The sequence below is a fragment of the Cherax quadricarinatus genome, chromosome 3, assembly GCF_038502225.1.
Source record: "Cherax quadricarinatus isolate ZL_2023a chromosome 3, ASM3850222v1, whole genome shotgun sequence".
Classification (NCBI taxonomy): Eukaryota; Metazoa; Arthropoda; class Malacostraca; order Decapoda; family Parastacidae; genus Cherax; species Cherax quadricarinatus.
This window is the reverse complement of record NC_091294.1, coordinates 16,247,487-16,273,383: the sequence shown is the minus strand read 5'-3', so window position 1 is coordinate 16,273,383 and position 25,897 is coordinate 16,247,487. Positions and strand designations below refer to the sequence as shown.

Here is a 25,897-nt window from a genome sequence, read left to right as displayed (position 1 = left end):
CTGCTGTCCCCCTTTGTTTGCTGACCTGATCTATTGTTTTTATTTATAACTTCATGCTGAATGCCTTTTATACATTTACTGTTTCCAACCCTAGTGTTGCAACCTGCTTGTTTCCCACACACACCCATACCTCTATCTTCCATCAGTTTAAAATCATAGGCATTTCACCAATGGCCTTCTCAATCGAGTCTGCAAGTGCTACCACCCCAGCCCCAGAGAGATGTACCCCATCCCTTGCATACATATCATGTTTGCCATAAAAGCTGTTCCAGTTGTCAATGAATGGGATTGCAAGTTCCTTGCAGTATCTGTCTAGCCAGCAATTTACACCAATTGCCCTAGACAACCATTCATTTCCTACTCCCCTTCTAGGCAAGATGCTACATATGATTGGGATCCCTCCCTTAGACTTAATGAAATCTATAGCTGACCTGTACTTATCTAGCAGCTCTTCTCTCCTACCCTTCCCAATATCATTTCCACCAGCACTGAGACAGATAATGGGCTTGTTCCCATTACCTGACATGATATTATCCAGCCTGTTGACAATGTCCCCAACACCAGCTCCAGGGAAGCACACTCTATCTCTCATCTTCTTATTCCTATTACAAAAAGCACGGTCAATATATCTTACCTGAGAGTCACCAACCACAAGAATGCACTTACCTCCATTAGCAGAGGCAGTAGTACCCTTACCTTCACTGGCCACTGAAGTACATTCATCCTGAAGAACAGATAAGCGATTTCCTACCTTCAGATCTTCACTCTTAACTTTCCTTACTCTGATGCGCCTCCCATTACTGTGAACCACTCGCCACTTGTAGCAGGTGCTGGGCTGCACCTCACTGCTGGTAGCCGTTGCTACCTCCCCAACTACAGCCTCCTCACAGCGAGAGACAGACTGCACCTCACTGCTAGAAGCCTCATTCCCCACAACTCCAGCCATCTCACACTCTCTCCCAGACCCATTGAGGTGGACCTTCAGCCTCCTAATCTCCTCCTGGAGAAGCAAGACCTCCTCCTTCAACTCTCCAATCTCAATTTTTAAAACACTGCAGAACCAAGCCATGCTTTGTAACCGTCCACGCTAATCCCCAAAGCAGCTCAGGGTCTGTGACCTCACGTAGTGTGGGTTAGTGGGTTGAGGGATAGTGTGGGGTGAGGGGTTGTGTGGGGTTGTGAGGTGAGGGGTAGTGTGGGGTTGTGGGGTGAGGGGTAGTGTGAGGTTGTGGGGTGAGGGGTAGTGTGGGGTTGTGGGGTGAGGGTAGTGTGGGGTTGTGGGGTGAGGGGTAGTGTGGGGTTGTGAGGTGAGGGTAGTGTGGGGTGAGGGGCAGTGTGGGGTTGTGGGGTGAGCGGTAGTGTGGGTTAGTGAGTTGTGGGAGTGTGGGGTGAGGGGTAGTGTGGGGTTGTGGGGTGAGGGGTAGTGTGGGGTTGTGGGGTGAGGGTAGTGTGGGGTTGTGGGGTGAGGGTAGTGTGGGGTGAGGGGCAGTGTGGGGTTGTGGGGTGAGCGGTAGTGTGGGTTAGTGGGTTGTGGGAGTGTGGGGTGAGGGGTAGTGTGGGATTGTGGGGTGAGGGGTAGTGTGGGGTTGTGGGGTGAGGGTAGTGTGGGGTTGTGGGGTGAGGGGTAGTGTGAGGTTGTGGGGTGAGGGATAGTGTGAGATTGTGGGGTGAGGGGTAGTGTGGGGTTGTGAGGTTAGGGATAGTGTGAGGTTGTGGGGTGAGGGGTAGTGTGGGGTTGTGGGGTGAGGGGTAGTTTGGGGTTGTGGGGTGAGGGGTAGTGTGAGGTTGTGGGGTGTGGGGTTGTGAGGTGAGGGGTAGTGTGGGGTTGTGGGGTGAGGGGGCAGTGTGAGGTTGTGGGGTGAGGGGTAGTATAAGGTTGTGGGGTGAGGGGTAGTGTGGGGTAGTGAGGTGAGGGATAGTGTGGGGTTGTGGGTGAGGGGTAGAGTGGAGTGAGGGGTATTGTGGGGTGAGGGGTAGTGTGGGGTGAGCAGTTGTGTGGGGTTGTGTGGTGGTGAGGGGTTGTGTGAAGTTGTGAGGTGAAGGGGAGGGGGGAGTTGCGGGGTGAGGAGTAGTGTGTGGTGAGTGGTAGTGTGTGGTTGTAAGGTGAGTGGTAGTGTGGGGTTGTAAGGTGAGTGGTAGTGTGGGGTTGTAAGGTGAGTGGTCGTGTGTGGTGGTAAGGTGAGTGGTAGTGTGGGGTGAGGGGTAGTGTGGGGTTGTGGGGTGAGGGGTAGTGTTGGGTTGTAAGGTGAGTGGTAGTGTGGGGTTGTAAGGTGAGTGGTAGTGTGGGGTTGTGAGATGAGGGGAAGTGTGGGGTTTAAAGGTGAGGGGTAGTGTGGGGTGAGGGGTAGTGTGGAGTTGTGGGGTGAGGGGTAGTGTAGGGTTGTGGGGTGAGGGGTAGTGTAGGGTTGTGGGGTGAGGGGTAGTGTGGGGTTGTGGGGTGAGGGGCAGTGTAGGGTTGTGGGGTGAGGGGTAGTGTTGGGTTGTGGGGTGAGGGGTAGTGTAGGGTTGTGGGGTGAGGGGTAGTGTGGGGTTGTGGGGTGAGAGGTAGTGTGAGGTTGTGGGGTGAGAGTTGTCGTGTGGGGGTTCGGTGGTAGATATGGAGAATAAATACACTCGAAGGATGTCTTAGTAGCGTATATTAAGATGATAAGGTAGAGCGCCCAGTCCTGACCTGTCACCACTGCCAACCTGTCTTAAAGTGAGAAGCCCAGTGCCCGGAGGGCATTCAAAGATCTCATGCTGGGTCAGCATGAGTCACAACCGTCTTGAATTCACGTAGGGAGACGGTGAATCAGTAACAGTTGTTGGTAAGATACAAATACTACTACTGGCGTAGTGTGGGGTTGTGGAGTGAGGGGTAGTCTGGGGAGAGGGGCGTTGTGGGATGAGGGGTAGTGTGGGGTTATTGGGTGAAGGGTAGTGTGGGGGAGGGTTGGTAGTGTGGGGTGGGAGGTAGTGTGGGGTTATGGGGTGAGGGGTAGTGTGGGGTTGTGGGGTGAGAGGTACTGTGGGGTTGTGGGGTGAAGGGTGGTGTGGGGTGAGGGGTGGTGTGGGGTGAGGGGTAGTATGGGGTTGTGGGGTGAGGGGTAGTGTTGGGTTGTCGGATGAGGGGTAGTGTGGTGTTGTTGGGTGAGGGGTGCTGTGGGGTTGTGGGGGGGAGGTAGTCTGGGGTTGTGGAGTGAGGGGTAGTCTGGGGAGTGGGGCGTTGTGGGGTGAGGGGTAGTGTGGGGGGAGGGTAGTGTGGGGTGAGGGGTAGTGTGGGGTTATTGGGTGAAGGGTAGTGTGGGAGAGGGTTGGTAGTGTGGGGTGAGAGGTAGTGTGGGGTTATGGGGTGAGGGGTAGTGTGGGGTTATGGTGTGAGAGGTAGTCTGGGGTGAGGGGTAATGTGGGTTTATGGGGAGAGGAGTAGTGTGGGGGTAGGGTAGTGTGAGGTTATGGGGTGAGGGGGTAGTGTGGGGTTATGATGTGAGGGGTAGTGGGGGGTTATGAGGTGAGGGTTTGTGTGAGGTTATGGGATGAGGGGTAGTGTTGGGTGAGGGTTGGTGTGGGGTTATGGGGTACTTTCGAGTGAGGGTAGTATGGAAAATACCAAATATTTTCGGATATAATAATAATAATAATAATAATAATAATAATAATAATAATAATAATAATAATAATAATAATAATAATAATAATAATATATTTACTACCAGTACATGTACAAGGTATACAGTCCTAGCTGACATCAGTGACATACTACTATATAGAAAGCCGCTTGTTACGCAGAGCATTTCGGGCAAATTACGTCAGTTTTGTCCCAGGATGCGACCCACACCAGTCCACTAACACCCAGGTACCCATTTTGAACTGATGGGTGAACAGGGACAGCAGGTGTCTTATGGAAACACGTCCCTATTGTTTTTCCAGCCGTACCGGAGGAGATTCGAACCCCGGACCTCAGTGTGTGAGCTGAGTGCGCTACCGATCGAGCTACGGGACACGTATATTGTGATGTATTGGACTTGTTTACTAGAAAATTTATGTAGTAAACTTTATTGTTGGGTAAGATGAACATATACCACAGAGGAACAGTTCCTCAAATTCATTCTCATCTGTCATATATAATTCACGAATTTGGATTGTAAACGTTTGATGTGTACAATTATTACATGACAAAGTTTGTTTACATCTGGCACCTGCCTGGCGTACGATACATAATACATTTAACTCGTATTCAACATTGTTTACATCTGGCACCTGCCTGGCGTACGATACATAATACACTTGACTCATATTCAGCATTGTTTACATCTGGCACCTGCCTGGCGTACGATACATAATCCACTTAACTCGCATTCAACATTGTTTACATCTGGCACCTGCCTGGCGTACGATACATAATACACTTAACTCGCATTCAATTTGTTTACATCTGGCACCTGCCTGGCGTACGATACATAATACACTTTACTCACATTCAACTTTAACGTCGTCGTTGATAAAAAAATAAAAAACTTTTATAGGTATGTAAATTAGTGACGTCAAAGAGACACTTGTCTTGACATCCAGTCACATTTATATACTGGGAGTATTCTATAACGAATGGTTTATATAACGAATATTTACATAACGAGCGGTTTTCCCTATAAAATTGAAAATATTGAAAAGTTCAAAAAGATCCTACAAAGGAACTGCCTGAAGGAGTCACCACAGAGAACTAGGATGACTCCACTAGTTCCATCTCTTCTCAGTAATTCTCCTCCTCTACTTCCTGTCCTGATGCTCAACAACACTGAGCTACCATAAAGTACAGTATTTCTTATTATTTTTTGTACTAATTTATTTTTTTTATTGCATGTATTAATGACATTCTTTATTTCAGTAGTTTAAATAAATGCACATTTATGCACCTTTTTAAAATTTTACATTGTTATGTATTTGCATTTGTGGACCTGGAATGGATTACCATTATAAAGAACGAACGCTATAACGAACGAGGTTATACAACCAATTATTCGTTATAGTATACCCCTCTGTATATATAATAAAATATAATAATAGATTTAATTTGAAGACGCATATTTCTCCTGTATGAGATGATGCTGGGGAAAAGTGTCTCAGAAAGTGTTTTAGTTAATTACCCAACTATTTCATAAATAGTTGAAATTGACTCTTATTTAAAAATGGACGATTTTTTCATATTTTAAATTTGGAGATCGAAACATCGCCAGCAAGACAGGTGGGTGTAGTTTAGCACCACTAGCAAGACAGGTGGGTGTAGTGCAGGATCGCTAGCAAGACAGGTGGGTGTAGTGCAGGATCACTAGCAAGACAGGTGGGTGTAGTGCAGGATCGTTAGCAAGACAGGTGAGTGTAGTGCAGGATCGTTAGCAAGACAGGTGGGTGTAGTGCAGGATAGCTAGCAAGACAGGTGGGTGTAGTTCAGGATCACTAGCAAGACAGGTGGGTGTAGTTCAGGATCACTAGCAAGACAGGTGGGTGCAGTTCAGGATCACTAGCAAGACAGGTGGGTGTAGTTCAGGATCACTAGCAAGACAGGTGGGTGTAGTTCAGGATCACTAGCAAGACAGGTGGATGTAGTGCAGGATCACTAGCAAGACAGGTGGGTGTAGTGCAGGATCGCTAGCAAGACAGGTGGGTGCAGTTCAGGATCACTAGCAAGACAGGTGGGTGTAGTGCAGGATCACTAGCAAGACAGGTGAGTGTAGTGCAGGATCACTAGCAAGACAGGTGAGTGTAGTGCAGGATCGCTAGCAAGACAGGTGGGTGTAGTGCAGGATCGTTAGCAAGACAGGTGGGTGTAGTGCAGGATCGCTAGCAAGACAGGTGGGTGTAGTGCAGGATCGTTAGCAAGACAGGTGGGTGTAGTGCAGGATCACTAGCAAGAGAGGTGAGTGTAGTGCAGGATCGCTAGCAAGACAGGTGAGTGTAGTGCAGGATCGCTAGCAAGACAGGTGGGTGTAGTGCAGGATCGTTAGCAAGACAGGTGAGTGTAGTGCAGGATCGTTAGCAAGACAGGTGGGTGTAGTGCAGGATCACTAGCAAGACAGGTGAGTGTAGTGCAGGATCGCTAGCAAGACAGGTGAGTGTAGTGCAGGATCGCTAGCAAGACAGGTGGGTGTAGTGCAGGATCACTAGCAAGACAGGTGGGTGTAGTTCAGGATCACTAGCAAGACAGGTGGGTGTAGTGCAGGATCACTAGCAAGACAGGTGGGTGTAGTTCAGGATCGCTAGCAAGACAGGTGAGTGTAGTGCAGGATCGCTAGCAAGATAGGTGGGTGCAGTTCAGAGCCAGAAACATTAGTTGCATTAGGAAATCTGGCGTGAATGTGCTGAGAATTTTATGGGGGTAATTCACCATAGGCAACCTTATTTTAATTGTGTATTCATGTCAAGAATAAGGAGATTCAAGCTAATACTTGCAGACATCTGAATATAGTCAAACCAGAAACTTGCAGGCTAAATAGCAGTCATTAACCTTTCAGTAATAAATGGAATGATAAACGAAAACCAACAGGAAAGTTAAACTGATACAGTTAATAATAGCTGGGTAAAAGTGATCGTGTCGAAGAGTACTGTGGTTATCAAAATTACTTTACTGTTATACTGATGAACCTGTCAAGGCAATGAATAAGTGTGATCTAGTGACTAAATCAGTGAATAACAGTGGATATATCAGGTTGTATAGATAACTAAATTACTCATAAATTACTCATAAATTACTGCATATAATAACTAGGTCGTAACTATCGTCAGACTATCTCGTAAACATAGGAAAACCGGAGGTATAAGGAGTTGTTGGACTAACACTTTACGGGAGAACAACTTGGCTCATTATCTTCAGGAAAATAGGCATCGCTACTCGAACATGCCAGAAAGTCTTCGACAAATACCAGGTATGACTGTTAGGGTTGTAGTGCACAAGGATCCTGATTAACTGTCCTGGGAGTGACTGGTTGTGCTCAGCTACCAACAAAAACGTAGGTGACTTTGGGTTATGTAGTTTTAGTTATTGGTGATACTCAAACAATACAGTACACAAACATTTGTTAATTAACTTACTCAATGCATAGTTCATTGATGTTTAAAGATGCATTTAAGTATCTCACCTAACATTACTAAGATCTCAGCCATGGTGTTTGAGATGGGAGTTACCGTGAGTTAACCTGACGAGTGGTCAAGTATACTGACAACTTACGTCACATGCTGGTATTTCATACAGGTGTTTCAGATAGGCCATAACAATTTACTAGAAGTAGAGTAACATTTTGTAGCGGTTGTTACAACCTTGTTACAGAGGAGCTGGTTGTAAACTCTTGTTGTTGAAAATCCATCTTGCTGAAAAGTACAACCTGGACCTGCTACCACGGTTCGAGTTCCCGTCAGTTTAAGTCGTAATGAACGACAGTCCATAGACTGACAAAAAGATGGACGGGAGGTTCGAGCCATGGTCCCGAGATTAACAGATCCAGCTCATTACTGTCCTGTAGCCCAGCGGACCACGGTTCGAGCCTCCTATATATATATATATATATATATATATATATATATATATATATATATATATATATATATATATATATATATATATATATATATATATATATATATATATATATATATATATATATATATTAGAAAAAAATATAGGGAGGTACCAACTCTAGAACTGGACTGGGGACCATCATCCTCAGAGAAGACAATAAACGTACCTCAGTGAAAACTCAAGGTTCTCCCCGGAGCTGTTTGAATATTTTATTCTCCTACCACCCCCTATATTTTTAAGCTACTTGTGAACTTTATTGATAGACAGAATACATTGAGAGAAAACACAAACATGAATACATTGGTACAATATATCAAAGGATATGAATCTCCTCCAACTCCTCCAAAGCTGGATGCGAGCCCAGTATGCAGCATGCATTTCCCCTCTGGGTGGCCACGCTGAGGCGCTGGAACATGAAAGTGGCTGCTCTTGGGTCCCTGGTGGGGTTGATGAGTCTGGAACCCAGTTCTTTAAGGAAATGTGTGGGATGTTTTCCCCATGATCCCAAGGTCTCTGATCTCACTGGAACAAACTGATATTGTTGGCATATGTCCCTGTACTTGCCGATCTTGTACTCCTCCCTATGATCAGCAGCTCATTCCTGTCGCCGGCACTGTGATGTAAGGAATAGGTGTGAAACACCTATTCCTTACATCTGCCTCCCACACAGGGTTGGTCGACGTCGAGTGTTCATCCTGCTGGCGGTGAAGGTGGCGGTGCTGGGGTCGGCTTACGTCTTCATCAGAGAGATGTGGGTGATGTTGGCAGTACGCTTCCTGGTCTCCATGGGTCTGCCTGTCATCTACCAGATTGTCATTATCTCAGGTAGGGAAGGCAGGGAATGACGTTGATAAAAGAAAATGCAGAAAATATTTTAATACAAAATACAATGCTATACATCCACGAGCACACATTTTGTTAATGAATAACAAGTCGGTCCGACCTCGACCATAATCAAGTATCGAATTAATAAATTGGCATAATATAACGGCAGGTTGAGGGAGAGGGCAAGTATGTAGACACTTAAGACATTATAATAAGAAATGTCTCGGCCCGTTGTCCACTCCGGTGAGCAATAATAATAATAATAATAATAATAATAATAATAATAATAATAATAATAATAATAATAATAATAACAATATAATCTTTTATGTCTGCAAGTACAAGATACAACTTCTACAGACCATAGCTGACAACAGTGACATACTATATAGAAAACTACTTGTTATGCAAAGCATTTCGGGCAAATTAGGCCAATTTTGTCCCCAGCATGCGACCCACACCAGTCGGCTAACACCCAGGTACCTACTGACTGCTAGGTGAACAGGGACAGCATGTGTCTTAAGTAATCACGCCAATGTCTCCACCCGTACTGGGGATCAAACCACGGACACTCAGTGTGTAAGCTGAGTTCACTACCAGCCAAGGTACGGGACACCGTAGAGTGAAGGTTCTAAACATTGCCTATTAATAATGTTTTAAGTGTCTGCACACGTGCCCTTTCCTCAAGTGTCTAGTAATGATGATCACAGATTAAACCGAAACGTTGTCTAGTTTTTCCTTTCAAAGTTATGGGATTGTTGTGAATTGTTTCAGTCACGGTTTTAATCACCCTTCATAACCGCATCCTTAGTCTCCGTTTATCTGCAGCCCTGGAACAGGTACGGGACGAACGTCGAGGGTTCGTCACCTCCCTCTCCTCCATCTTCTTCTCGGTGGGTCAGTGCCTGCTGGCTCCTCTGGCCTGGCTGACGGGGCACTGGGCAACCTTAGGTCTAGTCACCAGCCTCCCAGGCCTCCTCGCTCTGGTCTACGTCAGGTATCTCCTCAGTCATGATGTTTCTCTTTTGTTTATAATATCGTAATAATGACTTGCATATGTGCCTCTGTTCTCCACATTTTATACTCTCACTCTCTCTCTCTCTCTCTCTCTCTCTCTCTCTCTCTCTCTCTCTCTCTCTCTCTCTCTCTCTCTCTCTCTCTCTCTCTCTCTCTCTCTCTCTCTTTACACAGGGTTTGACAAGCTATTGACAAGTTAAGCAAGGATTCCTAACTTTATTGACAGGTTAAGAGCTGTTACCTACATCAGCTCATTTGAAAGCATTTTTATTGTTATGAAACATACAAATAGGGAACAGGACGAAGTTGGAGCCACTGAGGGCCAGCAATTTCATTTGAGCAGCTGACTTTATTTCGATGATGTCGTCATGCTGTACGAACAAGTTCCAAACTCGAATCATCCTGGGAATAAATGATCTCGGATAAGTGATGTTCTGGAGAAGGTTACAGTAAGAGTGAAGTTGCTGCTTACTGCCCGTCTTGTTGCTCTCTTCTCACCGTCCTCGGAGTGGAGTCAAGTGTGATACTTTGACAATATTGGCCCTGTACATAACAGTAAGGCCGCCCACATGCCTCCGGTGTTGAAGGCTCTGCTGAAATGACAGATCTACCCAGGCTGGGTCCAGGCGAGAGATGAGTCGTCCTGCTCTGTTCTCTTTCAAGAAGTCACAGATAAGATGGGGGCAGGCAACCCAAAAAAGTGGAGCATACTCAAGGTGCGAACGTACTTGTGCCTCGTACAGAATCTTACAACCTCTACTGCCAAGCAGATGCGAGATACATCGAAGTTCTGTAAGCTTCCTGGTCGCCTTGTTTGCAAGATTTAAAACGTGGTTCTTCATGGTCAGTTTGGAGTTGAATTTCAACCAAGAATATCAGCTTCATCCCCAGGTACCAACACTCTTCCATTCATACTTACCGCTGCTCCAGGATTATCATAATGGTGCCTAGAGACTATCATCATTTGTGTTTTCTCAGAAGCAAACGTTACGTGCCATCTGTTTCCCCACGCTGATATAGGTTTTAGCTGGTGATTGATGTAGCTTAGAGCAGCTGGCATTTCCTCTCTTGTATAAGTAAATGTCAGAGTACAGTCGTCTGCATATGCATGGGATTCTGGGATGAGATGAAGAAGGTCATTGAAGTAGACATTCCATAATAATGGCCAAAGCACGCTTTCCTGTGGAACACTTGTCATTGAGAACTACACTGAGAGATCTACCTTGAAGGTAATCAGTGTAGAGCCTGCAGTTCCCAGTGCTTGCAGTTTTGCCAAGAGGTCTTGGTGCCATACTCGGTCGAAAGCACAAGGGCCGTCCAGTGCTACCACACAGCTGACTTTGGATTCATCCCTTAACTGGTGTCACATACTGGAGAGGTTTAATAACAGATCGGCAGCAGAGTAACCTTTCCTGAAGAAATATTGACGGTCAGAAAGTAGTGAGTGGGAGTCAAAAAATCTTTGTCATTTGTCGTGAGATCATTGTCTCTAAGATCTTGACAGTGATTGACAAGAGTGATACTGGTCTGTAGTTGCTGATTTCTGCTCTGCTCTTCTTTTTGTGAACAGGGACCCTAAAACTTGCCTACGATGTCATCGTCTGCCTCCCTACTTGCCAGCCTTGTCTTTCTATATCCTATCCCTGTCTCATCACCTGCTCATCTATGTCCCTGCTTTATCGTCTACCCTTCTATGTCTCTATCAGTAGTCTCTCTCTGCCCCTCTACGTGCCTGTCTTACCGCCTTCATCTGTTCTAAGTGCCTGTCTGTCTCTGGCAGGGTAATCGAGGAGTCTCCCAGGTGGCTGGTGACGCGGGGACGTCTGGAGGCTGCGGCAACTGTACTGCAACGAGTGGCAAAGATGAACCATCTCAACCCACCTCAACACGAAGTTGTGGCCAGACTCCGCAAGGTAAGTGTAGAGGGTAGGATGAAGCAAGAAAAGAAAAGGAAGGGTGTTACAAGAAATAAAATAAGTGGAGATGCTTGCAGGGTAACAGATATACTTCTTGTTTGTTATAAAATATACATTTTTTTTTGTCAACAGTTTGTGTTTCTGATACAGAAATCTGAATACATGAAGAAGGGTAAGGACAAAAAATTAACAGACGCAGGATCGAGCTTCCACCACTGTGCTGAATGAAACACACAGGAACAGTGTTTCACATTAAATTATAATATTTACCTACTTGTATATTCATCCAGTATCCGACTATATACTTGTATATACACCCAGTATCCGACTATATACTTGTATATACACCCAGTATCCGACTATATACTTGTATATACACTCAGTATCCCAGTAGCTGACTATATACTTGCGTATACACCCAGTGGCTGGCTATATACTTGTATATACACCCAGCAGCTGACTATATACTTGTATATACACCCAGTAGCTGACTATATACTTGTATATACACCCAGTAGCTGACTATATACTTGTATATACACCCAGTATCCGACTATATAATTGTATATACACCCAGTAGCCGACTATATACTTGTATATATACCCAGTAGCTGACTATATACTTGTATATACATCAAGTAGCCGACTATATATTTGTATATACACCCAGTAGCTAACTATATACTTGCATATACACCCAGTAGCTGACTATATACTTGTATATACACCCAGTATCCAACTATATACTTGTATATACACCAAGTATCCAACTATATGCATCAACCATTACCTCATCATTTACCAGTAACTCCTTCACTGGGTTTTCTTATTTCATTATATATACCTGCATATTCACCTTTGGTTTTAGCTCTAATCATATTCATTTATTTGTTAATAGACTTAATTACCAGTGCACTCACAGGCATTTTGCACGTATCGTGTCATGCTGCTTCTTCCACAGTGGTCTTCCAAGGTGGCGCCTCGGAAATTGAAGTTGAAATGTTTATTTCTCTGTAAAGATTACAATGTGTGGTTTACATATTATAAAATATTAATTACAAAAAAGGCCACTAGCAGGCCTAGGTATTTCTGGCAGACGCTAATAAAAAGTTTAGAGCCGAGGAATTACGATTACCTTCCATCTCTGGAGTTTAACCTGATTGTCCGTCATTCCCCAGGCGCTGTGTGATCCGTACGGATTTATCGCTTCCCCGTAAATATATATATATATATATATATATATATATATATATATATATATATATATATATATATATATATATATATATATATATATATATATAATAATAATAATAATAATAATAATAATAAATAGTATTTTCTCTTGATCACTAATATTTAAATACAATTGTTTTCTTTTTTCCGTCCCTCTGTAACAGTTGAAAATATTAATTTTGCAAATACCCAGATGTTCTTTTCTTAACCATTTTAGGGCGTAGATTCTACGCCTTTTGTATATGCATATGCTTCTACCCCCCCTCCCAATCCATAGGACGTATTTGGGGGTACACAATAATCTAGTTCCTACCGTCCACAGGATAGATGTGGGGTACACAAATTAATTACTACCGTCACCAGGATAGGCGCGTTTCCTTACACCGGTTGTCCATGTTCACCCATCAGTGAAGTGGGTACCTGGGTGTTAGTTGACTGGTTAGTTGACAAAACTGACCTAATTTGTTCGAAATGCTCTGCATAACAAGCGGCTTTCTATATAGTAGTATGTCATTGATGTCAGTTAGGCCTGTATACAGAAATCACTCCCTATGAAAGTAGAAGACTGGGCAGGCGATGCAAAATACCTCCAGTGAAAAGTAGGGGCGCCATTTATATACTAGGAGAAAACACCACAAGTGTCCGGGGCCCAAGACTGTTCAACAGCCTCCCACCAACCATAAGGGGAATTACCAATGGGCCCCTGGCTGCCTTCAAGAGGGAACTGGACAGATACTTAAAGTCGGTGCCGGATCAGCCGGGCTGTGGTTCGTACTTTGGACTACGTGCGGCCAGCAGTAACAGCTTGGTTGATCAGGTACTGATCCACCGGGAGGCCTGGTCGTGAACCGGGCCGCGGGGGCGTTGATCCCCGGAATACCCTCCAGGTAGGCTCCAGGTAGAGATTTTGAGATTTTACCACCGAAGTGGCTAGTTTATTGTGCACCCCATATCCATCCTGTGGACGGTAGCGCGAGAGCATATGGATACACAAAAGGCCTAGGAACTAGGCCCCAAAAAGGTTAAAAGGTGTACATATGGATTTATATCTACAGTTCACTTATCTGTTACAAGCAGATTTAGGAAATTTGCTTAGTATATCTGGTATCCTATTTTCATTAATAAGATATCTTGACATGTCAAATAGGTTATTATACTATCTCTATATTCCTCAATAAGTGGACAATTAAGCACATAGTGTTCGAGACAGTGACCATATACCTGACCACATAATTTGCATTTAGTTTGATCATCATCTGTGTGTCTCCCAAACTGCCAGAAGTACTTGTAACCAAGCCTAAGCCTGGCCACTACAATATCAGTCGGTCTGTTCACATTGCAAGTTGCTCCATAGACATGCTTATCTACGTTCATGTTATCATAGTGAGTTATAGATCTACTCAGGCTTCTAACTGCATTCCTATAACATTCATTTTCCTTATTTACTTCTCTCCTAATATTATTCCTAATGCTAGACACAGTTATACCAAAGTTATATTGTACATTCTCCTTCTGGGTACTCTTAGCTAACACATCAACTTTATCATGAAGGAGTAATCCAGTGTGTGATGGGATCCACAGCAATTGTACATCAATTACTTTTTCCCGGATTTTTGGGTATCTATACCTGGTTTCTCCAATGAGCATGTTGTTGGAGTCATTATATGAGTCATGAGCCTTCAGTGATGACATAGAATCAGTAATGATGAGAGAGTCAAGCTCGGTGTCATAAGTTAGCTTCAGCGCCATTAGGATTGCAAACAGTTCAGTTTGCAGTGTAGACGCCCAGTTGTTAATTAATTCTTATGCCTAGTTCAACAAATTTACTATCGTTCTTAACTAGGGAGGTGGCAACAAGAGCAGATGCAGCCCTGCCAGAAGACTCCTGTTTAGATCCATCAGTGTATATAGCTTGTGCTAACTTATTACTACCAGCTTGGCGAGAATTTCTTCTTGAGCAGTTGCTTTAACAAGTGATTTAAGGAAGGGATTACTAGCAATGAGCTTCTCGGGAGGGACTTGCAGGTATGTGATATTAAATGAACACATCTTCCATGGAGGGGTGAAATGCTCTTGTTGTCTACAGTGATACAGTTCATGCAGGTTATAAAACTTAATGTAATTGAATGTTTTCACAATCCACTTAGATCTGTGTGTATTTACTTCTAGTAAGATTCATTGTGACAGTGTCTGGTTCATTTCTTAACATTCTAATACTGAGTACAGTGTTAACCCCAATAATCCTATCACTGACACTAGAAATACCAAGTTCCTTCCTCATATTAAGAGCCATTGTAGATTTGGGACAGCCAAGAATAATTCTGAGAGCTTCATTTTGCATTAACTCCAAGGGTCGGAGAGAACTTTCTCTAGCTAATATCAACATGGGAGCAGCATAATTAATTAAGGACCTGACATAGGCTATGTACATCATTCTCACGATTAGCACCATAGTTGGGGTTGAAGCCAGCAACAGCTTTGAGAGCATTTAGCCTATCTTTGCATTTTTATTTAGTTGTGGTATAGTGGATTTATTAAAGGGTACATCTACACCAAGATATCTGTAAGTTTTAACGTAGCTAATGTTTTCATCCTGCAAATAGATGGGTGGGGGATGTCGTTTGCTTGTTAATATCTTTGTTTTAGAGGAAGATATGAGACCTTGTCGATTACAAATTGATTGAACGTCATTAAGAATGGTATTCATCTTCTTATGCCCTGTTGTGTGGACCATGATGTCATCAGCATAGCTTATAGCTATATGTTCAGGTGAGGCAGGTAGAGCATTTAGGAGAGCATTAATCAGAATATTAAATAGCATTTGATTGAGAACTCCCCGCGGTGTACCTAGGGACATTTCTTTACACTCGCTTCTAAAGCCTTGGGAGAGGACAGAGGATACTCTATTTGACAGGTACCCTGTTACCCAGCAGAGTAAGCTACCACCAATATTCATTTTGGCTAGTTCATGTAATATAACGGTTCTGTTCGCAATATCAAATGCAGATTTTAGATCAAGAAAAGTGATAAAACTAGTAGAGGTGTGAACAGGGAGAAAAGTGGAAATACAGTTCTGCACACTTTTACCTTACATGAACCCAGAGATGAGGGAAAAGTTGGTGTCTGATTCTATTTTACAAAGACAACTAGTTAAGGAGATCGGTCTAAATGTATCAGGCTGTTGGGGTTTAAGGATAGACACAATGAGACTATTGGTCCAGGAAGTAGGAAGAACTCCCTCAGTGTAACTGAGATTATACAGTGCTAACAAAGGGTTATCAGGCACGTGCCTTAGAGTTCTGAGAATATCATAGGTTATACCATCCTCTCCAGGAGCAGTTGATCGACCTTTAGTTAATGCATTGTCTAATTCATACATAGTGAAGAGGCAGTCTCACTCATCAGTATTTTGGCTCATAAAATTAATCAGTTTCAACATTTCTTCAGAAGTACTCTCTAATTTTTTTCTAATATGAGATGGAAGGTTTTCACGCCTGAATGTTTTGGACCAGTCATTTATGAGGTCATTTGCTTTTTCAAGAGGAAAGGGATGAGCAACATTGCCAGTCTTTTTCCTGGTTATTTTATTTATACCTTTCCAAGCCAAACTTAAAGGGGTGGACCTATTTAATCCACTAACAAATTGTTCCCATTCCTGTTGCCTAAGTTCTTGCTTTCTATTCTTTGCATTTGTTAGTGCAGCTTGGAACGTTCTGAATAGGTCTGGGGTTCAACATTCATGGTATGCTTTACCAGTCCTCCCAGCTGCTGCAGGTGTTAGATTGCGTAGCTGTGGATCATTATAGTATTTACCTAACTGCTACCTTTTGTTTTCCCAAAATACTCTGCATGCTAGCGGCTTTCTTTTTTTGCCTAACAGTATTTTATTACATATAAACTACTTTAATTGTATACTACATAAAGTATTTGTATTTCTTCACTGGAAGGATAGAGGGGCACAGTAAACAATCTGCTACCGTACACAGGATGCATATATGTCAATAGTATCAGTTATCAGTAGTATCAGTAGTACTGTGTCTCATACCAGTAACTGTTAGGTGAATCACTCACTAACCGTTACATGATAAATAAACAGCCAATAAACTTACACTCAACACTGTCAAAACCTTCTATATTATGTTTGGTAACAGAGCAGGTGTTGCGCAACTTAACATTAAGATCGACGACAACAATCTTATTGCCAGACATAATGAGAGCAAATTCCTGGGCCTACTCCTCGACAACAACCTGAATTTCAACACCCATATCCAACACATCACAAAAAAAGTATCCAAAACGGTTGGGATCCTCTCTAAGATACGTTACTATGTGCCACAATATGCCATTCTCATACTATACCATTCACTCATTTATCCCTACCTAACCTATGCTATTCTTGCCTGGGGATCAACTGCAGCAACACACCTAAAGCCAATAATAACCCAGAAAAAGCCGAAGTAAGAATAATCACGCAATCCGTCAGCTAACTACATGAAAACCGCCTATTCTCTTGTATCATACACACATAAAAAATAACCTAGACCTCCCCTCGATATCTGTGATTCCCTACAATTCACACTTACACTCACCCAACTGACTATAAACATAGAAATACGTAATACAACTATTACCTAATGAATCTTAACTAGTCATAAGTTTGCCTGTGATACTCCAATATAGGAGCTTCAATAGAAACTATGTATTGTACCAAAACAAAACTATTCACATTGCTAAATTTACGAACTGTAATGAAGTTACTTAGCCTTAATACCAACATGCTCCGTAATCTGTACCAATATAAAGTTTTGAATTAATCTTAGTCTGCTCGAAATGCCTAGTCATGCTAGCCTCTTCAAGGGGGCTCCTTGGCGTGGTGAAGAGGCTCTTGGTCAGAGGAATTAGACCTGTCGGTCTTCTTCCTCAGACCGAACCTAATTACCCCCCAATCCCCCATTCCTTATCTCATCCTCCCCATCCTCCCCTTTTTCCTTTCCTCCTCCTCCTTCCCACCATTCCCTTTTGCCCTTCCTTTTTCTTTTTTTTTTTCTTTTTTTTCACAGGCACGCTAGTTCCTAGGTAGGGGAAAGGGTGCCGGGGTCCATCCCATTCCGTTGAGGTTCTTGGCAGTGGCATAGTTTGCCGTGGAATCTCGATTGCCTAGGGATGTCCCGATCCCTCTCCGGTATCCCGGAGGGTGGCTTTGGGTGTCTCTCGGGCGATGGGTGTATCTCTGGAAGCCACCTTTCGGATTCCGGGGGTGGTGGCCGAAGGAGGTATGCTTTGTGGCAGATTTCTGGCCGCCCTCTCTTTTGTCCACCGAGGTAGCTCGGCAGATGTGAGGTTGCTATCCCGGATTGCCGGTTTACTGGCATGATGGGTAGGGTATGGCACAGGTTCCATGCTGCATCTGCACTACTTGCGGTGCTGAGGTCCTCTTGGGCGCGGAGGGAGATTTCTGGCCCTTTCATTCCTCCTAGGAACTATCCCTCCCCGGTCCCCCTTTTTTTATTCTTTTTTTTATTTTTATTTTCTTTTCTTCTTCTTCTTTCTTTTTTTTTCTTAAAAACAAAAAGAAAGAAGTAACCTAACCATGGCAGCCCTAGTCCATGAACCTGCTACCCCCGAGCCCCTTCTTGATACTGCACCCCGTTCTGACCCCGCCTCGTCTTTGGACCACTCTTTGGACACTCCTCATGCCTCTGTACCTCTTGCCGGTGCTGTTTCCTCACCCGCTTCAGGTACTGAGGCCTCGACTGACTCCTTCGATTTATCTGATCTTTGCTCTCCTCTGACTATGCTTCCGGCCTCTCCCTCTACAGTGCGGCAATTTTCGAATCGCCGACCCATTCCACGTCGGACCAACTCTGGTCCCATGCCTAAACGCCAATGACAATTACCTACTGATGATACTTCTCCACCTTCTCGTTCTTCTCAGAAAAGATCGACACGTCCTTCACTACCTTTCCACGCTCAGTTTCAGACTGCACAATGGACTAAATTCTTCACTTTACGACTGACTTCCTCTACTGCCTATCTTTCTGACCACAGTATTGGCAAGGCACTCCTACGCCATGTTGGTAAAGATATTTCTTTTCATGCTCTAAAGAGCGGTATGCGCATCATCACCGTACAGAATGCTACCCAGGCTCATGAGCTTTCTTGTCTTTCCCATATCGACACTGAAAAACATCATTCCCTCAATTCTTGTAGTGGTACCGTCATTCTGCCCCATACCATAGTTCAACAAAATTTCCAGACATGTGGCACTGACATCCTTGAACAGCTGGAACTCCAAGATCTCCCAATCCTCAAGGTAGACACTTACGTTCTTCCTGCCCACAGGCGGAGACGATACCCTAGCAATGTGGCTCATTTAACTTTTGACAGCCGTGAACTCCCATCCTCAGTTTATGTAGCAGGACATCGGTTACAAGTTCGAAAGGTGATCCCTACACCGCAACAGTGTAGAAATTGCTGGCGATTTGGCCATCCAGCGAAATATTGCAGATCTATCGCCGAATGCCCAGTCTGTGGTGCCGATGACCATTCTAATACGTCTTGCAATCGACCTCCCTCTTGCCTTAATTGTCATGAGGCTCACCCTTCGTACTCTCGCCGTTGTCAAGTCTACTTAAACGAGCGGGAAATCCATTACCTCAAAGAGGCAGAAGGTCTCCCTTATGCCATGGCAGTTTCTCATCTCCGCCTCCAAGGGAGACTACCTCATGTTTTTTTATTCCCGTGTTTCAAAACGTCCCCCCACTTCTGGTATCCCATCTTCTGCACCCACCTCTGTGGTTACCTCTCCCATAGTCACTCCTGTATCTAATTCTTTTGCTGTCCTCGGCTCAGACGTCCCTACTTCAACGCCTCAGTCTGATCTCACTTCTTCGTGTTCTCTCTCACAAGCCTCAGTAGCGACGAGATCTCGTATGACACCTCCTCCCAATCGTCCCTCTACTACTCAAAAGTCAAAAAAAGGTCCGTTAACACCTCCTACCCATCTTCCACCTCCTCATTTTACCTTCCCTGTCTCTGTACCTGGTTCTCCCCCTCTCACTGGCTCTGTTACAAGTGTAGAGGTTCACCCTCCTCCTCATACTGTACCTTCCTTCCCTGTTCCCTCCCAAGTTTCTTCCTCTTCTGCCACCTCCCAGGTTTCTGCCTCTTCTGTCCCTTTCCACGCTTCTCCAGTTCCCTCCACCCTTTCGCCCCCCCTACCTTAGTACAGTCCAATACAGTTCCAATCTTTACTCATCCTCCCCCTACCATTTCCAATATTGTCTCCCATTCGACGTCTCTGAATTCCAAAACACTTGAAGCAATCTCTGAATATATTGCAGAGACCAAACCATCAATGAACACTGATCCACCCTCTGCTCCGTCTCTCTCCTCTGCTCCATCTGCGCAACTCCTTTCTTCACAGCGCACCATTCCTTCACTGCTTGAACGTTTTCCACTGCCTCCGCATGTGGACTTTTCTAACCCCTCTAGTCCATAGGAACCCTTACCTGCAGATTTCAGGTATCTTTATCCTTGCCAATCATGGCCTATTTACAGTGGAATATACGTGGCCTCAGGGGTAATCGGGGTGAGCTTCAGATGTTACTCTCCCAGTTTTCCCCTGTTGGTGTTTGCTTACAGGAACCAAAATTACACTCTGCTGTTATCTCTCCCATCTCAGGCTATAATTTATTGTATTCTTCAGATCCTTTTCCTGATGGGACCTTTAATGAAAGTGCCCTTCTTCTACGCACTGATATTCCGTACCATCAGCTATTTGTTTGTACTTCGCTGCATTACACAGCAGCCCGTATCCACTTGCATAGGTGGTATACGCTCTGTTCTTTATATCTCTCTCCTTCTCAGGCATTATCTATTCCGGATATTGCCTTTCTTGTTTCGTCATTACCGCCACTGATTCTGTTACTTGGTGATTTTAATGCCCACCATTTCCTCTAGGGGGGGTCTCACTGTGATTCCCGTGGCATTCAGTTAGAGGCTTTTCTTGCCACTCTCCCCCTCCATGTTTTAAATACAGGTACTCACACCCATTTTGATCCTCGGACTCACACTCTCTCTTGCATTGATCTCTCAGTCTGCTCTTCCTCCACCGCATTAGACTTCACTTGGTCTGTTCTCCTGGACTTACATGACAGCGATCATTTCCCAATCATTCTTACTTCCCCTTCATATTCACCACCTCTTCGCATCCCACGCTGGCAATTTGATCAGGCAAATTGGAACCTTTACTCACACCTAACTGTTTTTAGAGAGGTTCCTTCTTCGTCCTCCATCGATGAGCTTTTACACCTCTTCTCGTCCTCCGTTTTAACCGCAGCTTCTCATTCTATACCCCAAACTTCGGGCAGGCATTCTCAGAATTGCGTGCCTTGGTGGTCTCCTGCTTGTGCTCGTGCAGTACGTTTGAAACGCACTGCATGGGGCAGGTACCGGTACAATAGAACCACAGAGAGACTTCTTGATTTTAAGCAGAAGCGTGCGATCACTCGCCGTGTCATCCATGATGCTAAACGCACTTCCTGGCGAGATTATGTCTCCACCATCACCTCTGCTTCCTCTATGAGTGCAGTCTGGAAAAAAGTACAAAAACTGAGTGGTAAATATTCTCCTGACCTGGCTCCTGTTCTGCGGGTTGCCGGTGTTGATATAGCAAACCCACTAGATGTTGCCAATGAAATTGGCAATCATCTGGTCCGTATCTCTCAGGGACTCCATCTATGCCCCTCATTTCTCTCCTCAAAGTCTGCCAGAAAGTTAGCACCCTTGGACTTTTCTTCTCTCAGATAAGAACAGTATAATGTGCCTTTTACACTTCAAGAACTGGAGGCAACACTCTCAGCTTGCCGATCATCGGCGGGGCCCGATGACATTCATATTCGTATGCTACAACATTTACATCAGTCAGCCCTTGCAGTCCTATTACGCCTTTACAATCTTATTTGGTCACAAGGAGTTCTTCCACAGCTGTGGAAATCCACCATTGTTCTCCCTTTCCGCAAACCAGGCACTACGGGACATGAAACCTCCCACTATCGTCCCATTGCTCTTACCAGTGCAGTTTGCAAAGTGATGGAATGCCTAGTAAATAGACGTTTAGTGTGGTATTTAGAGACACAACAGTCTCTCCACTCGTCAATATGGCTTTTGTAAGGGACGTTCTATCATAGACCCCTTACTACGCTTGGATACGTATGTTCGTAATACCTTTGCGAATAACCACTCAGTTATTGCCATATTTTTTGACCTTGAGAAGGCATATGGCACAACTTGGAGGTATAATATTTTAGTCCAAGCCCACTCCTTAGGCCTTCGAGGCAATCTACCATCCTTCCTTAAGAACTTTTTAACTGACAGGCATTTCCGTGTTCGGGTTAATAATGTGCTCTCCCCGGACTTTATCCAAGCTGAAGGTGCTCCCCAGGGATGTGTTCTGAGCACAACACTTTTTCTCTTTGCTATTAATGATTTGGCCTCTAGTCTTCCATCAAATATTTGGTCATCACTCTATGCTGATGACTTCGCTATTGCCTGTGCAGGTGCTGACTGTCACCTCATTACAGTTTCTCTCCAGCATGCAGTTGACCCTGTTTCCAATTGGGCCACCACACATGGGTTTAAGTTTTCCAGCACTAAAACCCACCAAATTACTTTCACTAGACGCTCTGTCATCTCCGATCATCCTTTGTACCTCTATGACTCCCGTATCCCTGAACGTGATACAGTCAAGTTTCTGGGCCTCCTCTTTGATCGTAGGTTAACCTGGAAACCTCACATTACCTCTCTGAAGGCAACTTGTCACAGCCAGCTGAACCTTCTTAAAACCCTTGCTCATCTTTCATGGGGAGCTGATCGTCGAACCCTCCTCCGCCTACATTCCACCCTTATTTTATCGAAACTTGATTATGGTGACCAGATCTATTCAGCGGCATCTCCTGATACTCTCTCTAACCAAGGATTACGTTTATGCCTTGGTGCTTTTCGCTCTTCCCCTGTCGAGAGCCTCTGTGCAGAAGCGAACGTTCCATCCTTATCCGATCGCCGTGATGCCCATTGCCTTCGTTACTATGTACGCTCTCATGATCTCTGCAATCCTTCCATTTATAGAATGGTCACTGATATTAGTAGACATTCTTTATTTGTTTGCCACCCCTGTTTACTCCATCCCTTCTCTCTTCGCCTTCATTCGCTCTTATCTTCTCTTCAATTACCACCTTTCTATGTTCATGTAACATCTCACTTTTCCCTACCCCCCTGGGAAGTTCCAGCTGTTCGAGTCTGTTCTTTCTCTCTCCCTTCCTCGAAAGCCCAACTGTCTACGGTCCCTTCCCGCTCTCTTTTTCTTGACCACTTTCACTCTCATTCTCATGCCATTGCTGTGTACACAGATGGCTCTAAGTCTTCTGACAGCGTAGGATTCACAGCAGTGTTTCCGGACAGCATCGTACGAGGGCATTTACTATCTTCGGCTAGTATTTTTACTGCTGAATTGTATGCCATCCTTGCAGCACTTATCCGTATTGCATCTATGCCTGTGTCATCATTTGTGGTTGTCTCAGACTCCCTTAGTGCTTTACAGGCTATACAGAAATTTGATACACCTCACCCCTTAGTCCTCCGTATCCAACTTTGGCTACGCCACATCTTTACCAAGCATAAAGACATTGTTTTTTGTTGGGTCCCTGGTCATGTTGACGTACAGGGCAATGAACAGGCAGACACTGCTGCACGGTCAGCAGTACATAACCTACCAGTTTCATATAGAGGTATTCCATTTACGGACTATTTTGCTGCAAAATCTTCCCACCTCCACACCCGTTGGCAACACCATTGGTCTACTATGCTCGGCAACAAACTTCAATCTATTAAACCAAGTATAGGTTACTGGCCGTCTTCTTATCACCAGTGTCGAGGTTGGGAGACTACTCTCTCCCGTCTTCGCATTGGCCATACTCGTCTTACTCATGGATATCTCATGGAGAGGCACCCTGCTCCTCTCTGTGAGAATTGCCAAGCTCCATTATCAGTCAGCCACATTCTGTTGGACTGCCCACTTTATCAACGAGCACGCAGAATTTACCTCCATCGTCATCTTCGCTCTGCTGCTCTCTCTTTACCTTCCCTTCTCGCTGATGGACCCACCTTTCATCCGGACTCTCTCATTAACTTTTTGACAACAACTGACTTACTTCACAAATTCTGATACCTTCAGCCCTTTCTACTTCAATCTCTTGCTACCCTCTACCCCCGTACTGTCCCCTGCCCTGCTGTTTTCTGTAACCTACTGATCATCCCTCCTCCCTTCTGCCATCCAATACCCTCGCTTCCTTCCCTACCCTGCAGCGCTGTATAGCCCTTGTGGCTTAGCGCTTCTTTTTTATTATAATAATAATAATAGTCATGCTAGGTGTGATAGTGGCCATCTCTGTAATTAGTATTTTATAATATGTAAACCTCACAATATCTTATAATATGTAAACCCCACATTATAATCTTTATAGAGAATAAATTTGATTTGATTTGATGATTCACTCTTGCCCTGCTAGCTGTGACGTCACGAGTCACCCTTTGAAAATGTGCCCTCGGCCACTGCCCTCTGTTGGAACCGATATATAGCAGAGACAGGTCAAGACTCTGAGTGCTCTCCCCTATCATCTTAAAATACACTACCAAGACATCTTACATGTGTATTATTACTCCAAATCCATCAATGAACCCGCACGACATATAGAGTGCACAATACACTAACTAGCCACTTCGGCGACAAAATCTAAAAAAAAAAAAAAATGATTTCTGTTACTGGTCGGTGGAAGGCGTGTGCAGGTGCCGTGAACAGCAGGCCAGACACCGTACAGTGGAGCTGTGGTCCAGTGTCTGTCTTCAAGCTGGTGTCCCAGTATCCACGTCTCGTCTCCGGTACAGCCCTCGTCACCGTCTGCTGGTGAGTCCTACACTCAGGTGTTCACGTCTCATGTGACGATGTTCACATCTCAAGCAGAAGTGTTCACTTGTCATGTGTTCAGTCCATAATTAGGAAGCGTTTTTTTTGCATCGCGATTATTAGATGAACGTAAAAAAAATATGTACATGTGATCGGTGCTGACACCTGGTGAAGTCATATTTAAGCTACAAAACTAATAATATTTGTTAAATTTTGGACAAATAAATGTTTATTTATTTATGTACAACAATTACTGTCGCCAGTAAATAATCCCTGCTCTCCCTGTTCACCTAACAAATACGTACCTGGATGCTAGCCGATTGGGGTGGGTCTCATCCTGGGGGAGGGGGATATACCTCAGATAGGGCTGGGCTTTGAAATGAGCTGAGGATAACACCTCTTAGCCTGTACAACTGATTTACGTAAAAAAAATCCTCATGTTCGATTATTATTATTATTATTATTATTATTATTATTATTATTATTATTATTATTATTATTATTATTATTATTATTATTATTATTATTATTATTATTATTATTATATTTGTGGATTCATTCAACACCAGGAAAATGCAAGGTAATCAAGATTGTTCCAAGGAAGGGAAAGGCAGCTTCATTTCGTTTACCAGCATCATGGCAGACCCTTGGAAAGGTCTTTGGTAACGTTTGTGTCAGCCAGACTGCCTAAGTCTTTTCAGGAGCATGTTCCATGTGTCAGTCTTGTCTATGTGTCAGCCAGAGTGTGTCGGTCTAGTGTAGGTGACACATAGACTCAGTCTCTCATGGCTCCAAACTTCATACACACTGCGAAGATTCATACACTGCGAAGATTCATACACTGAAGATTCACACACACTGAAGATTCATACACACTGTGAAGATTCATACACTGCGAAGATTCATACACACTATGAAGATTCATACACATTGCAAAGATTCATACACATTGTGAAGAGTCATACACATTGTGAAGATTCATATATACTGTGAAGATTCACCTCAGCTGTTGGCATGGCCGACGCGGCAGGTTGTGTAGCGGGCTAGCTGCGGGATTTTCATGGATAGCTCCTGGTCAAAGAGGCTGACCAGGTCCCTACTTAACAGAACTCAGTGTGAATGCTTTGAGAAGATACCATAGCAGCGAACGGACATCCCAGTGCATCGTTTCAGCGTAAATAGTTGAAGTGTTGTGCAGTTTTAGAGGGTTTGGTGTTGTAGAGTCAGGACCAGTCAGCGCCTCCCCCCCTCTCCGCTGGGGGTGAGGGGGAGGGCGTGTGTAGTAAACAGTGACCCTCTCATAACGCCTCACCCCTGCGCGTCTCCCCTGCCTCACCCACCCAACTCCCAGCGCCACCCCATCTATAGAGGGTACTTCTCCCCTAACCCACG

General features: G+C 44.3%; 1 protein-coding gene across 1 annotated transcript in view; it reads left to right on the top strand.

Annotated features, from left to right (window-relative positions):
* The window catches only part of LOC128684112 (organic cation transporter protein-like), a 664,663-nt gene that overhangs the window by 602,873 nt on the left and 35,893 nt on the right, over nt 1–25,897 (top strand). The window contains exons 5-8 of the mRNA XM_070090434.1: nt 8,220–8,374; nt 9,203–9,371; nt 11,172–11,304; nt 24,378–24,505. Of these exons, the coding sequence (XP_069946535.1) occupies nt 8,220–8,374; nt 9,203–9,371; nt 11,172–11,304; nt 24,378–24,505 (585 nt within the window). The remainder of the gene's footprint in view (nt 1–8,219; nt 8,375–9,202; nt 9,372–11,171; nt 11,305–24,377; nt 24,506–25,897) is intronic.